The following is a 14,148-nucleotide window of genomic DNA, read 5'->3' on the forward strand; positions in this document are numbered from 1 at the left end:
ACTCCAAAATTACAATTTTTGGTTAATCTGTAAAATTGCCCCTTCTTATTCCAGTTTTTCCTTGTCAAATGCATTTGGTGTGAGGGTGTACCAGTGTTCATCCAGAACTACTTCTTGAAACTCCCAAGCTGTATTTGCTATGAGCCAAGACCTTTCAGTGCAAGCAGTCTGTTTTTAAAAGTGTGGTGCTGATTGTATTTACTGGAGGCTGTTCTCTTTATTTGTGGCATAAAAATAAATTATAAGTGGTGCTTGCCAATTTATTTTAGTAGGAGCAAAGTTGCTGACAGGAAGAGCAGTTGGTTTTTATATTGTATATCAGTTGTGCTGCTGTATTTCATTTGTGTTGAAAATGTCTGCTGATCCCAGTGCAAGAGGAAACTTTTCACTTAGAAGGACAGAGAGGTCTTGGGACTTGCTGTTCCCTGTCCTACTTACCCTGTACACTGAAATTTGAAAAGGCATGTGGAAGTGAATTGGAGGGTACTCTACATACCACTGGATATTTGGGATCTATTTGGAAAAGTGGGATTCCAGTAAAATAGCAGCATGTATAAATTGCTTTCTCATTTCCACAGCATACCCTGAGAAAGCAGGAATTCACTTCTGCCTCGTGTCCCATGGTATGGACTGGGGACAGTGGCAGTTCCCCTTTCTGTGCTGGGTTCTGTGCATCCCCTTTGCTCTGCTCTGTTGACAGCTAATGTAGCCAGTTTTGCCATCTTCTTATCTCATCATTTTGGTCTGTATTTGGGGTGTGTGAGGAGGCTGTTGTGGGGAGATACTAAAGCTAATCAGAGGATATGCTAATTTGTAATGGGGGCTTAATCTCCTTTGCATGGGACCTGCTCCAGTCCTAAACTGGATCATCTTAAGATGTAGCTTGAGGCATTCAGAACATTTTATACTGTTATATTGCCTAATTCATGCCAGTTTTCTCAGCATAAACTCTAGATTGATGGATAGGTGTAGTTGGACACTCTCCTAGATTTCAGTGCCTTAAGGTATGTGAGTTTCTTCTGATGTGCCCACAAAGTGATTTGGAAGGCTTATGTCTCTAGAATGCTAATTTTATTTTTAAAAATTTAAAAGGTCCTTTTCAGCTACTCTGTATGCTGTCTTGATGCAGAAATGTATCACAGATGGAAACCACCTGGTTTGTAAAAGTAAAATCCTTCACAAAAGCCATTAAAGTGTTTCCAGAGCAGGGTGACCAGGGTGGTGAAAGGCCTCGAGGGCAAGACTCACAAGGAGTGGCTGAGGTGACTTGGAGAAGAGAAGGCTGAGGGAGACCCAATCACAGGCAGCAGCTTCCTCAGGGGGGGCAGCGGAGGGCAGGTGCTGATCTCTCTGCTGACCTGTGACAGGACACAAGGAAATGGTTGAAGCAGGGGCAGTCCCAGTCCAGACTGGGCATTAGGAAAAGGTTCTCCACTGAGAGGGTGACTGGACACTGGAACAGGCTCCCCAGGGAAGTGGTCACAGCTCCAACCCTGTCAGAGATCAAGGAGAGCCTGGGCAATGCTCTCAGTCAAATGGGTTAGCTTTAGGCAGTCCTGTGAGGAGCAGGGAGTTGGACTCCATGATTCTTTTGTGTCCCTTCCAGCTTGAGAGATTCTGATTCCTTTATTGCCTTCAAATGATGAGTGCCCCAGAAGCTCTTGTCTGTGGTCCCCAAGCATATGGTCTTGCACTTTTTATCATTAAAAGCCATCTTACTTCCATTACACAGTTCTTAGGCCATCTCAGGTGGCTGTAGCATGAAATGATGCTCTTCTGGATGCATCACACACAGATGTGGTAGGCACACAGCTAATATCTGTAGTATGATGACTAAGAAATAAAACAACACTGATTCCTGAGGAATATGACTGGTAATTTTGTCTGTGATTATCACTTCTTATTTTAATATAGTCCATTATAATCTTCCCTTAACTTACTCCTTGTTCATAGACAGTTCTTCCCTATGACTTGGTCTGGAGATGTTTTAACTGATTATTAAATAATGAACTCCAAGCTCACTGTGTTATCCTTGTCAGAGTAAGTTGTTTAATGACCCTGGCCTGGCTTTTTTTGCATTCAGAGCCACATTGAATATTTTTTTTATTTTATTAATCCCCTTCTCATTTACTTCCAGCACTTAATTCTGTTCTTCTTCCTTTATCAAGCTACTATCAGAAATTCTTTCTCAAAGGTCACTGAAGAGAGGCTGCAGAGCATGTATAAAGCCATTTTCATTTATGTAAATATTTTATTTGTAAATAATTGACTGATATAAATTAAGACAGATATTATGTAATCCTGTAACAGTCTTACCCCAGCTATAAGATGCCCTTCATTAAAGCTTCCATCCAAGCATTCTGGAGGGAGAACGGGCAAGGAGACCTTGAATTAGAGTAAATTCTATGTGTCATCATAACACTAAAATAGCTTTTATCTGCAATTGCAAATGTATATGTAGAAATAGGGAATTATTTCCATCAGTAATTCTTGTGAGACTCTTGTGCCTGCATGAGAAGATTTAAGGGATTATGTAGCTGGTTTTCCTCATTTTTCAGTAAATACAGGTCTTACAGACCTGTATTAAATTTTGCATTAGATTATAAAACCTGTTTCTGCATCAGAGACCAAACCACTCTTTACCAGTAAATAAACATTTAATTTTATAGGACACAGACAAATTGGAGATTTCTTGTCTTGCTTTGACTCTACCAGGCAGGAAGATATTTGAGTTTGGTCAGTATATCTTATGGATTCGAAAGCAAATATTCCAGTGCCTTGCTAAGTGCAATTTCCATCTATTTTGGATGTCCCCAGAATATGCATTTGTTTCTTCTGTGTAGAAGAGAGGAGGCCATTTAATATATTTACTTTGGGATGAGGATGCATTCCCTATTGAAGAAGGACATGAGGCATGTTTCAGACTTCATTGCAGGAATTTGCAAGTCATACTTAGAGACCAAAAATCAAAACCAGGACAGTTGAAATAACTCATTAATTCTCTTCTCATTATGATCTGTGACTTACTTGTTCTGTAGTAAACTCGTTACTAATTTCTAAAGAGGAGTGATATGCCTCAGTGGGATTGAAGTTAATTCTGAACATCTGTTTGTAGTTCTTTTGTAGTTTTTCATTTGATGTCCTGTTTTGCTTTCTTTTGCTTTCTTGCCTTTTATTATATTAGAAAATGGTGGAAGAGAGATGTTGCTGAGATATGGATTGGGTTTTTATTTCTGACTTGTATTAAGTTACAAGCTGAAATTCACTTTAAAAATCCTTTTGTTAAATAAAACTACTAGATAGCTTACCAATGTAAGACTTGCATATACATTTAATTAGTAAGACAAATAAAATAACTGCAGTGAATTATAATAGAATCACAAAATCACTTAGTTTGGTAAAAGGTCTTTAAGATGGAGTCCAGCTGTTAACCCAGCACTGCCAACTCCATCAGTAAATCACATTCCTGAGAACCACATCTACACATCTTTTAAATACCTCCAGGGATGGTGGCTCCACCAGTTCCCTGGGCAGCCTGTTGAGCTGATTTATTTTGTACCAGTATCCCATGTTAAATATTATGCTCTTCCACAAATTTGATTCATACACTGAAAGAATGGTATAAGGCTTCCTTCTTAAAAAAAAAAAATGCTTCTGTGCACCTCTAGTAACCTCAGCTCTGGTCCTGTAAATGTCAAGGAGGGCCTCTCCTCCTTCTGTTGCTACCTAGTGGCATACATACAAATGAAAAAGCATAACTATTAGTGTAACTTCTGTGTGTATAGATATACTTTATTGTCCACTACTCCTTCTGAACCTCACAAAATTTCTATGACCCTGCTTCAGGGCAAATATCCTTGGCTGTTATCCCACATTATCTGTTCCCTTTCTGATGGTACATTTAAAATTGTGTTTGCATTTAAATCTGGTGGCCACTAACACTTCACAAGCAAAGCATGCCTCTGTGTAGAAAATCCTTGTAGCAAATGCATATGAATTGTCTTTCTTTGATCATTTAAAGCAGCCCACAGTTCCCCAGGATTCATGTGTTAAAAAAAAACAGTCTTTTGAGTTTTTCTGATGTTTAATTTCTGGCACATATGTCAAAGGTTTGTGTTTCAGTAGCTAGTCCATGCGGGACTGGAGTATGTAGCCATTTCTGAAGGAAAAATACTACAGTATAATGTACACTGTTGGGATACATACCTGGATTTTTCTCTTTGGCACATTTAGCAGAGCACATTTTGTTCCCTGAACATCTGTGCTCTCCTTTGGTTTTTCTCAAGGTTTGAGGAGCATTGTACTGCAGGGACCCTTCCACATGGTGCTGCAGGGCTCAGGCACCTTGACTCATCCCAGGGAGACATCCTGCTACCACCAATGGAGCTGCTGGTTGGAGTGGCCTCCTCTATTCTGTCAGGATGTCCAGCTACTGGCCCTCCCAGCGAGCCACAGAGCGAGCCCCAAGAGGCCCCCCTGGGTCTCTCCTGAGCAGGGCCTATCCTGCCTGCAGGCCCTGCCATGGCACTTCCACGGAGCAGGAGCAAAGGCTTCCCAAGCCACAGGCCCTTGCCAGTGGGAGGATGCTTTTGCTCAACAATGGGGCTTTATAAACATCTCCCTTCCAGGCTGGGTCGCACTCCCAAGGGACGGTGCTGGGCCATGACCTGGGCACCTCTCCCCTCCTCACAGAGGATCATTGTGCAGCTGTTCCCTCATTTCCTTTGTGGAAAGGCACCTCACGATCCCACACAAGACCTCATCTTTTCTCGCTTCCCGTTCTCTCTCTCGCCATCCTTTCAGTGTAGGGAAATGCATTCCCATGCTTAGGTACTCCAAGTGTTTGCCGTGTTCCACAGGCCGGGATGATCTTCTCAAAACAGGAGCTGACCGCTCCGGGTATTGGCATGTAAATTAATGTGCTGACCCCGCAGGGAACCCGTCCAAGCTGCAGGCTCTGTCCCCAGTTTCAGGATGTCGGCGGTTTGAAACTCTGGGCTCTGTTCTGCATCTCAATGATGGAAACCACTTCAAATTCACCATGGCATAAACAGGGCTGCCCTATCAAAAGTTGTTTTTCTACTTTTCTTCTGTAACAGCAGTCTGGCATTTAAAGCATATGCTCCATTCTTGTGAGTTGTTTTTTTCCCTTACTGTTGTGTAGCTACAACAGTGTAAACACCTATGCTAAAAGTGCAAAGATATTTTTGTGTATATAATTTAAATTAATTGTAGTGTACACAAAACTGCATTGTAAGGACCCTCCATGCTTGAGTGGGATTTTGAGAAGCCATCTAGTCTCTTGCCTTTCTCTAAGACAAGAGTAAGTGTAGCATCCATGATAGTTTGAACAAGTTTTCAGGGATTCCACACTGTTTATTCATTTTCAGTAAACACACCTCAGTTGGCACTCACGACTAAGATGCTTGAGGTATTGCAATGTTCTTCTGAAACATCAGTGTGTTGCTCAATACACTCAAAAAGGCTTGGGGAGAATGGAGTGTGAACAAAGGAGGAGATGCAGTTTTTCTCTCTGTATAAATTCATGGTTCGTCTGTTCTTAAATGTTTCAGGTGTAGTTCCCTTATGTCAGAAAGCCATAGGAGAATCAGTAAAGAGTGCTGCTTGGTTTGTTAAATATATGTAGACTTGTCAGCCATCAAGAAAGTAAACACTGGAAAAGTATCTGGTGGCAGTGCGGAGGTGCACAGAGCCCCCTGAGTCAGGAAGATGAAGCAAGCAGGCATCAGGGAAAGACCCCACAGTGATCTGGCCTCATGCACACACGTGGAGTCACTGCCTGGGGCTGCCTTCCGTGCTGCTGCTGCCATTGCTGACACAAAACCAGGCGTGAGAGCTCACAGGAAGAAAAGGCATCTACACAGCACAACACTCAGTGCTCATCACTTTGACTTGGGGAGGGTCTGGACCCAACTCTAGAAATGCATCAATGTTGCCTTGCCCTGTTCTTGTGCTGCGATGCTGAGGTATCTTGTTGTTGACCACCCTAAGATAGAGGGCACTTGGCCCTCAAGCTTTTTTGGGGTCATTTGTTATGGTTGTTGTTAATGATTGTGTGCAAAAAATTTTGGCTGGCTACATGTATGCAGAGAATCAACTGTCACTTCTTAAAACCTTTACCCATATTTGTGGGTGATTATGCCCCATCTCATCAGCTCCTATTTAAGCTCCTGCTGGTTCATTCTTGGCCAAAGTAGAACAGTTCTGGACTCAGTGCTCTTCCCTGAGCTCTTTCTAAACAGTTTTGTAGTCCACAGGTTTCTGAATTGAGGTCCCAAGATTTCAGTGAAACTTGTACAACATGACTTGATATTAGGACAAAACAGTCAATACTTACATAATTTTCTCTTGAGGTGACAGCTTTCCCATCCTTCCTCTCAACTCAGTTTGTCCACATCCACTGAGCTTCTGTTTTTTTCATTTGCCTTTTCTTGTCCTGATGTGCTGGCAATCCCCTCCTGTCTCTGCACTCTCCAGAAATTTGGCCTGTTAATTAGTCTAATGTTGTGTCCAGTGTGTTTTCTGCATTCCATCCCCATCATCTTTTTGCATGTGGTGGTTTTATCTGTTTATTACTTTGAGACCTTCTAAAAGTCACTTTGGGAATTAAACTCTTTCTATAAGCAATAAAATCTAACACATTTTCTCTATGCAATACAGTTGAAAGTGATTTGGAATGTTTTCAAACAGACAAAAGGCAAATGTTTTTGGTGACAGAGGGGTACAAAGCATGTGAGCAGTGCTGTGATTGATGCCTGTCCCAAGGGCATCCTCACTCTGCCTCCTGGCAGAGACTCACAAGATACTCCAGTTTAAGCACAGAAGTGTTGGTTTGGGGATGTGAGTTATCCAAGGAAGAAATGAAAGGAATCTGCAAAGAAGTTTAAGTGGAGTTTCAGGTAGTGCCCAGTAGCCCCAGCATGGCCCTGGTTACTCCAATACTCTTGTTTGTTTTCACAAACCAGCGCCTCATGGTTTTGGAGCGGGTGACCGCTGCGAGGAGACCACAACCTCTTGATTTCAAAGGAGCCATCGTTTCTCTGGTGCCTCTGTGGTTAATGTAAGAAAGATGTCTTGCCATAAACTTTTTCTGAGGTATTCAGCAAGGCTGGGAAGGGGTCGGCCCAGGCAGGAAGCCCTTGTCTGTGCTATAAAGAAAATAGCAAGCAACAAAATGAAAGCATCAAAGGACCAACAGGATGCGGTCCCAGGAGTCCTCTCTGGCATGTTAGTCCTTCTTGAAAGTTAGCATTGAGTGAAGAGTGACCTTAAAACTCCCTTCATTCAAACAGACTGGGCTCAAGTTTAAAGTTCAAGGCATTTTGTTTTTTCACCTGTTTCCTACAGTTTTTAAGAAACTTCTGAAGAATTAATGTGTAACTATATCTGGTCACAGAGCCAATGCAGAGAATTTTTCTCAAGGGAAAATAATGTTACTGTATGGAGTGAGAGAAATGGATACTTTCTGAGTTAGGTTTTATTTTGTTGAAATTTCTTCTCCCAAACCCACTGAGAGCATGATTGCAAACAGCCCTGGAGCCAGTGTAATGCACAGCTCTGAGGCCATGCTTCATTTTTAAAAGAAGCTGGTAGGGTCCTCTAATTGTCTGAATTGTGGTAAAACATAAATAAATAAATAAATAAATAAAGGTGGTTTTTGCCAAAGCTGCTGCTGCCACTTGGGGAGCAAGGTCTTGTTTTGGGAACAACTTGGGAGCAAAGAGCCTGGTTGCAGCTTCATCTGTGAGTGCAGGGTGAGTGAGCCAGCGACTGGCTCCATGGCCACCCACCCTTCTTGCACCCTGCTGGAGCTGTTGGGCTCCAACAAAAACCAAAGCCCTGACACAGAGCTCCCTTGGTGGGTGAGGGTGGCTGTGGAGACAGTGCTGCTGCCCTGCCAGCACTAATGGTGAGCAGCACCCGGGCTCCTGGCTAGCACCAGTTGTGAGCCGCTTCTCACCCAGCACCACCTACCTGTGTGATGCTGAAATGGTTCCTGTATTTTCTGATCTTTGCATCTTGCCTGATGAAGTGACTAGTTTACAGATCCTACAAGTGATCTGGCAGGTCATCTTTCATAGCTAAAAGAAATAGTTTGCCAAGATGAAGTACAAATTTCACTCGTGTTTCTCCATGCCATTAAATTTTCATGATTCCGGTATGAATATTTCATGAAAGTACTTTCTGAATGGGTTTGTTTTGTCCTGGCAGCTAATATTCAGTATAAGTCTGAGCGGGTTTTGTTTGGTTTTTGGTGGGTTTTCTTTTCCTCTCAGGTGGTTTAGTGACGGTAAGAAGTGTCAAACTGCATTAAGTGAGAAGAGGCAACTTCTTGTTGGTGATTCAGCAAGGGGGTGCCATGTGTAACTCTTTTCAGCTGCTTAGTGGAAGCAGTGTGAATGACCCTCAAATACAATTCTGCTCTGTGCTCTCCTGCCACAAGGTGGCTAAAACTCTTTTAAAAGCCCAGGATTTGCGAGTGCTTTAAGTGATGCTAATACATCTACAGCCTTTCTGCAGCACAACACACGGCACACTGGAGACCGGATTTATTGTGCAGCAAATTGTGTATGTCTTATTTATATGGAGCAGTGATCAGGAAATGTTATTACCAAGTTTATTTCAATCCCTCCTTGGCTGGAGGGCTGGGCTTCGCTTTGTTGTTGGTTTTTTTTAATAGAAGGAGAAGTCACTGTGCTCAGCCCATCCAGCGTGAGTGACAGGGCCACTGTGGGGCACAGAAGTGCCACAGGGAGCTGTGGCTGTAACTCCAGCTTCCCACTCCATCTCTGTTTGTACTGTCTGCTGAATCAATCTGCTCAAAGGCTAAATCAGAAACCCTTGCCCAGACCTGGGTGAGCAAGTTCCTTTGTTGCTGTTGAATTCTGCACTGGGATGATGGGCGCCTTTCTTTAAATGGGTGATGTTTCCCAACAGCCAGCTGCTGTGCCATCAGGAACAGGGAAGTTGTTTTCACCAGTTTCAGGAAATGGTGACACTCTTCTCTGTGAACTTTTTGGAAGCCTGTCTCCAGTTGTACAGTAGGGACAGGGCTTTTGTTTAATGGAAATGAAGCGTACCTTTTCCTTACAGATGCGCCACTCACTATAGAGCTTTTTATGTGCGTTTTAAGTTTCCCTTTTTATTTTTTAACTTATTAACTCTGACAAGTAACCTCTTGGTTGTGAACAATTTAATTCACAATTCATTTTTCTGATTCAAAGTGAACACGAGTGGCCTAATCCCCTAATGGGAATTAATTGCATGTTTCAATGCTTAACTCTGATCCTTTCTCAATCCCCACTGGGACAAGTTTCTTCCTGAAGGATCTGTGTTTGTTATTCAAAACACAATCTGAAAGGTAATGATTTTTCTTATAAAAGACACTCGGGCCGACTGAATATTAATGCTCTTTTTATTGTGAGGGAATGAGCTGCATCCAAGAAAAAAGCTCGTTTATGTAATGAAGGATAAATTACTCTGAAGTATATCTGATAAAATACAGGGAAAAAATCAGTGTGTTCTTATTCCCCTAAGTGAAAGCAGTTTGCCAGTAAATGAAGGCACACACTGATTTTGCTTGGAAAGCTGTATTTTGATACAGAGAAAAACTGTTTGCTTCACCAAAGGGGAAATTGCTTGGCTACTGAGGATTTTTAAATGACACTGTTCTCGGCCAGCAACACACCCTTTAGGATAACTGACCAAACCTAACAGTTTACTAAAATAATAGTAAATTGCAAAAAATAGAATAAATTTCTACTTCCAGTCTCTTTTTAAATATTTCTTAAACTTGAAATACATTATTTAGTAACACTCTTTCCAAGAGGAGCTGCACAGGCTCCTCTGATGTTGGGTGTCTGGCCCAGCCAGATGACTACTGTGGATGAGGCAGCCTCTGCCCAGTCAGTGACCACAGGAAAAATGTGGGAAAACATCACAGTGCAAGAGCTGCTTCTACGCTGCAGAAATGATGGAGGACAAACACAGCACAGTGTGAAAAAATAATGCAGGAACTATGAAGGTACCTTTCCCCCCTGTTATGTTTCAGTAAAGCCAGTCTTTTACCCCATTCAAACCAATTTTGAGTATTTCATGCTCACAGACACAACAAATGGTCGTTCAGGGTCTGTTTTCAAGAGGGGGCTCACAGATGTGCAGACCAGCTGCTTGAGGTGATTTAACACTTGGGGTGTCTGTGTGGGGAAGAGAGGAGGAACACAGCTTTACCTGGTTTCGCTGCCAGCAGCCCTGGCTTCCAGTTTCTCCCTTGGCCCCACAGCTTGCTGTTCAGCATTTGTCTGTCACTCAGCAAGCAGGACCTTGGTGCTGGCATTATTGCAAATGCACCAGCACATCCATGAGATGACTCCACACCAGGTTACCCTTGCTTTTGGGGAGTCACTGACCATGACACCACACACTTGCTGCAGCACAGCTCCCATAACGGTGAGAGAGAGAAAAAGTAAGATTTAGAACTTTTCTTGGGGGTCAGGGATATGTTGGCTGATGTTTGGGATTCTTTAGAGAATGTCATTTGGTTACAGCAAAGAACTGCAAAAGGCTGACTTTCTCCTGGTCTCTGTTTTTCACTGATGCAGTTGTCTGAAAAGTTTCAAGATACTTGAATTGAGTATGATACTTAAATGTGGTACAGGACTACGAGACCACTTTTGCACGTGCCAGAACAGCCTTTTGTGCAGGCAGTGCCCTGCCAGGGCCGTGGCTCTCCAGAGCACTGGCCCTGTGGGTAATGAACCTCTTTGTCTTCCAGCTGCTTTTGCAAGTACCATGGCCCGTGTCTTCGTCTACGGCACGCTCAAGAAGGGCCAGCCCAACTACAAGCACATGATCAACACGGCCAAAGGCCTGGCGAAATTCCAAGGAAGGGGCCACACGGTGGAGAAGTACCCGCTGGTGATTGCAGGGAAATACAATATTCCTTACATGCTGAACATCCCGGGGACAGGCCACCACATTGCCGGGGAGATTTACTCTGTGGATGAGCAGATGCTGCAGTTCCTGGATGAGTTCGAAGGCTGCCCAGACATGTACCAGCGCACCCTGATGAGGATCCGGGTGGTGGAGTGGGAAGGGAAGGGCGGCGCGGGCGAGGCGCGGGCGGCGGCCGACGGCGTGCTGGAGTGCTTCGTGTACAGCACGGCCACCTTCCCGCCCGAGTGGGTCGGGCTCCCCTACTATGACAGTTACGACTCCTCGGGGCAGCACGGCCTGGCCTACGTCCTGCGGGAAAGCCGGGAATAGGGACGGCGGGGGCCGGCCTGGCCGCAGCCATAGCGCCACGCACGTGTTGCTCGGTAACCTTTCCAGGAAAGCTGTAATGCCTTGTTGTTAAATGCAGGAGCTCCCGTAACCTTCCCAACCCAGGAGCCTTGGCGCTAGTGATGCGGTCCTGTAGGCCCAGAGCTGCAGACTCCTCCCCAGGCAGGCAGTGTCATCCTGGCCCCCCAGCCTGCTGCAGGTAACTGGGTCTGCGCCAGGTGTAAAATAATCACACACGCACACCAGGTCTGGGGTCTAACTCTTCCCTCAACTTCCCCCTTTGCCTTGGTGCATAATAATGGAGGTCAGTGAAAGGTAGAGGAATGGATTAATTTTTTTCCCCTGAATTGACAAAATTTGAAACTGATTTAAATGTCTGCAAAGTAAAGCACAACTCCTATTGAATATTGACTTGTAGTGGGTTTAGTAGGCTACTGCATGTAAACAGGGAAAGTTAATCAGATAACTTGGTGCTTCTAGACAAATAGGAAATTGCTGGAGAAAATGTAAAGATTATTCATTGTAATGGGTTTTTTTCTGAACTGGAAAGGTGTATTTTTAAACCATGTTTAGTTTTAAAAGGCATTGTCAAGAAATACTGAGAGAATAGAAGAGAGTTAATTTAAAACTGTATTTTTAATTTTATATTCTAAGCACTTTGGGTTCTGCTTCTGTTCACTGCGTGACTGTAGGATTTGGGGATGAGTGTGTGTGTGTGTGTGTGTGTGTGTGTGTGTGTGTGTGTGTTTGTGTGTCTGTCTGTTTTGGGGGCTGTTAGGGACCAGAAAAAGCTAATCTGCACTGGAGCCATTGTGAGCACTTACTGTCAAGGTGACTTTTTGCCAAGCATTTTAATGCAGAACTTCCAACCATATGCAAACTAAGTTTCCTAAAGGGGGGAATTGTATATACATTATAAAAATATTCAAAGGACCTGTATTGTGATTATTGCAACATTTAAATTGGGAAACATATATGTAAAGAAGACTGTTGTCCCCCTGACCCAACCAACTGTGCTGGTTTCTGTACAATCTGGAAAAACCATGGCTTTCTGTTGTTACACTCCTGTGCCTTATATTTTTCTTCAGCTGCAGTGTTTGGTACAGATAGATTGTAAAGCTGCCAAAGGGAGGGGAGCAGGCATTGTATGCCATGCAGTGAGCCAAAGTACCATCAAATGCAGCAAGGATACAACTCAGAACAATATTGTACTTTTGCTTCACTGCCAGTAGCCCTGTGATGGCCAGAGGAGATCCGGGGTAGGGAATCAGCCTAAACTTTAGCAGTAGTAGGCACTGCTGCATCTCATTTAGAAGAGCTTTTAAGTTGCTGCAATAAGCAAAACAAGTAACTTGCTGGTAGAATACTTGTGTCTCTTTACAGTACTTGTCTGTTTAGGGCAACGTGCAGAGACTGAACTGTGCTCCTTTGGGAAGGGGTAAGGTGACAGTAAGGAGACTTGGAAGGAGATCTGCAGGGTGCCTGCCTCAGTTTCTCCAACTGCAAAAACATTAATTTTCCTGAAAGGCAGGTACTATCCAAACACTCTCCTTCCTCATCTTGATGAGTTTTATAAACTAATTCTCTAAGCAGATCCCTGAATTACACATTCCCCCTCAGCCATGTGATGTAGTTAATTAGCAGTGTCTCAATAACAGGAAGAAAGCCTCTTCAGTCAGAAGTTTTAAGCAGAATCAAACTTTCCTGGTTGAACATGAATCACCAGCCCTGTCACCAACTGTTTTCATCCTTCACCTTCCAGTAAAGGGCCCAGGCACCTCTGGCCAGAGGGTTTCTTTCTGGGAAGTAGCAGGACACTGCACGTCCTGGGCAAGAAAATGAGAGCAGGCCTGCTCCACTCTGGGGCAGTGGCCAAGGTCCCTTTGTCTCCCTTTCCTGTAAGCATTCAGGAGGAGGCCTGGTCTGAGGGACAGCACGTGCTCTTAGCAGTACCTTGGGGCAGCTGAAGACCTCTGAGAACAGTGCCAGCTCCTGTAAAGGCATCCAGTAATCAGTATCAAGAAGATAGGGGTGGGGAAATTGAGTATGGAGTTTGAAGATAAGAAGACAATTCCCTTACAACTTTAAATGAAAATACATGACAAATACCTGCACTAGCAAAATAAAGCCTCTAAGCTGTAATTTAAATCCAATCTATACAAAGCATTAAAAATATAATAATATAGAAGTATTTAAAATATAAGTAATTATATAATAATTTATTATTAGTTAATAAGTAATAATTCAATAAATATATATCCCAATTCAAACTAAATCTGATCAGAATTTAAGCCATTGGTGGTTCTTGTGCAGCACTTATACAGAGTAAAGGAGAACTGCTCAGTTTGCTCAGTGGTTAATTTTTCATTCTTGCCAGCCATTCTGTACAGCCCGGCTGGGGCCTCAAACCAGAGACATTGCTGTGGAGAAGACAAATCAGGTTTTGGCCTTTGTTGTGTTTTCTTTTTTTTTTTTAAAAAGAGGCTTTTCCTGTTTCAAAGCAGAAATGGTATTTTATTGATTTTATTTGATCCTGAAAAATCAAAGCATTACAAAGGTTATGTACAAGTATTTCTGGAAGTAAAAATCTGGGATCTGTTGCCAAGATTTAACATCTGTGTTTGCTGTCTTAACCACTGATACAGTAAATATGCCTGTATAAAATCTTGTGCATAGTACTGTCTGTTTTCTGTGTTGAATTGTCTTAATGTTACTTTACAGATAAAAATAATAAAGGCTGAGTTAATTCAATAGTGTGGAGGCAACCTTTCATTCCAGTTCCACCAGCAGATCTTCTTCTCCAACGGTGTCCCCAGCTTTGCAGTGCACAGCTTTTACCTGGGG

General features: G+C 43.1%; 2 protein-coding genes across 5 annotated transcripts in view; one reads left to right on the forward strand and one right to left on the reverse strand.

Annotated features, from left to right (window-relative positions):
* The window catches only part of GGACT (gamma-glutamylamine cyclotransferase), a 28,380-nt gene extending 14,325 nt beyond the window's left edge, over nucleotides 1–14,055 (forward strand). For all 4 annotated transcript variants that reach the window (XM_058044921.1, XM_058044923.1, XM_058044924.1 and 1 more), the window contains exon 2: nucleotides 10,796–14,055. In XM_058044921.1, coding sequence (XP_057900904.1) covers nucleotides 10,813–11,286 — 474 coding nt within the window. In that variant the 5' untranslated portion in view covers nucleotides 10,796–10,812 and the 3' untranslated portion in view covers nucleotides 11,287–14,055. The remainder of the gene's footprint in view (nucleotides 1–10,795) is intronic.
* PCCA (propionyl-CoA carboxylase subunit alpha) overlaps nucleotides 13,754–14,148 on the reverse strand; it is a 270,748-nt gene continuing 270,353 nt past the window's right edge. The window contains exon 24 of the mRNA XM_058044919.1: nucleotides 13,754–14,142. Coding sequence (XP_057900902.1) covers nucleotides 14,074–14,142 — 69 coding nt within the window. The 3' untranslated portion in view covers nucleotides 13,754–14,073. The remainder of the gene's footprint in view (nucleotides 14,143–14,148) is intronic.

This window comes from Melospiza georgiana, chromosome 2 (assembly GCF_028018845.1).
Source record: "Melospiza georgiana isolate bMelGeo1 chromosome 2, bMelGeo1.pri, whole genome shotgun sequence".
Taxonomy (NCBI): Eukaryota; Metazoa; Chordata; class Aves; order Passeriformes; family Passerellidae; genus Melospiza; species Melospiza georgiana.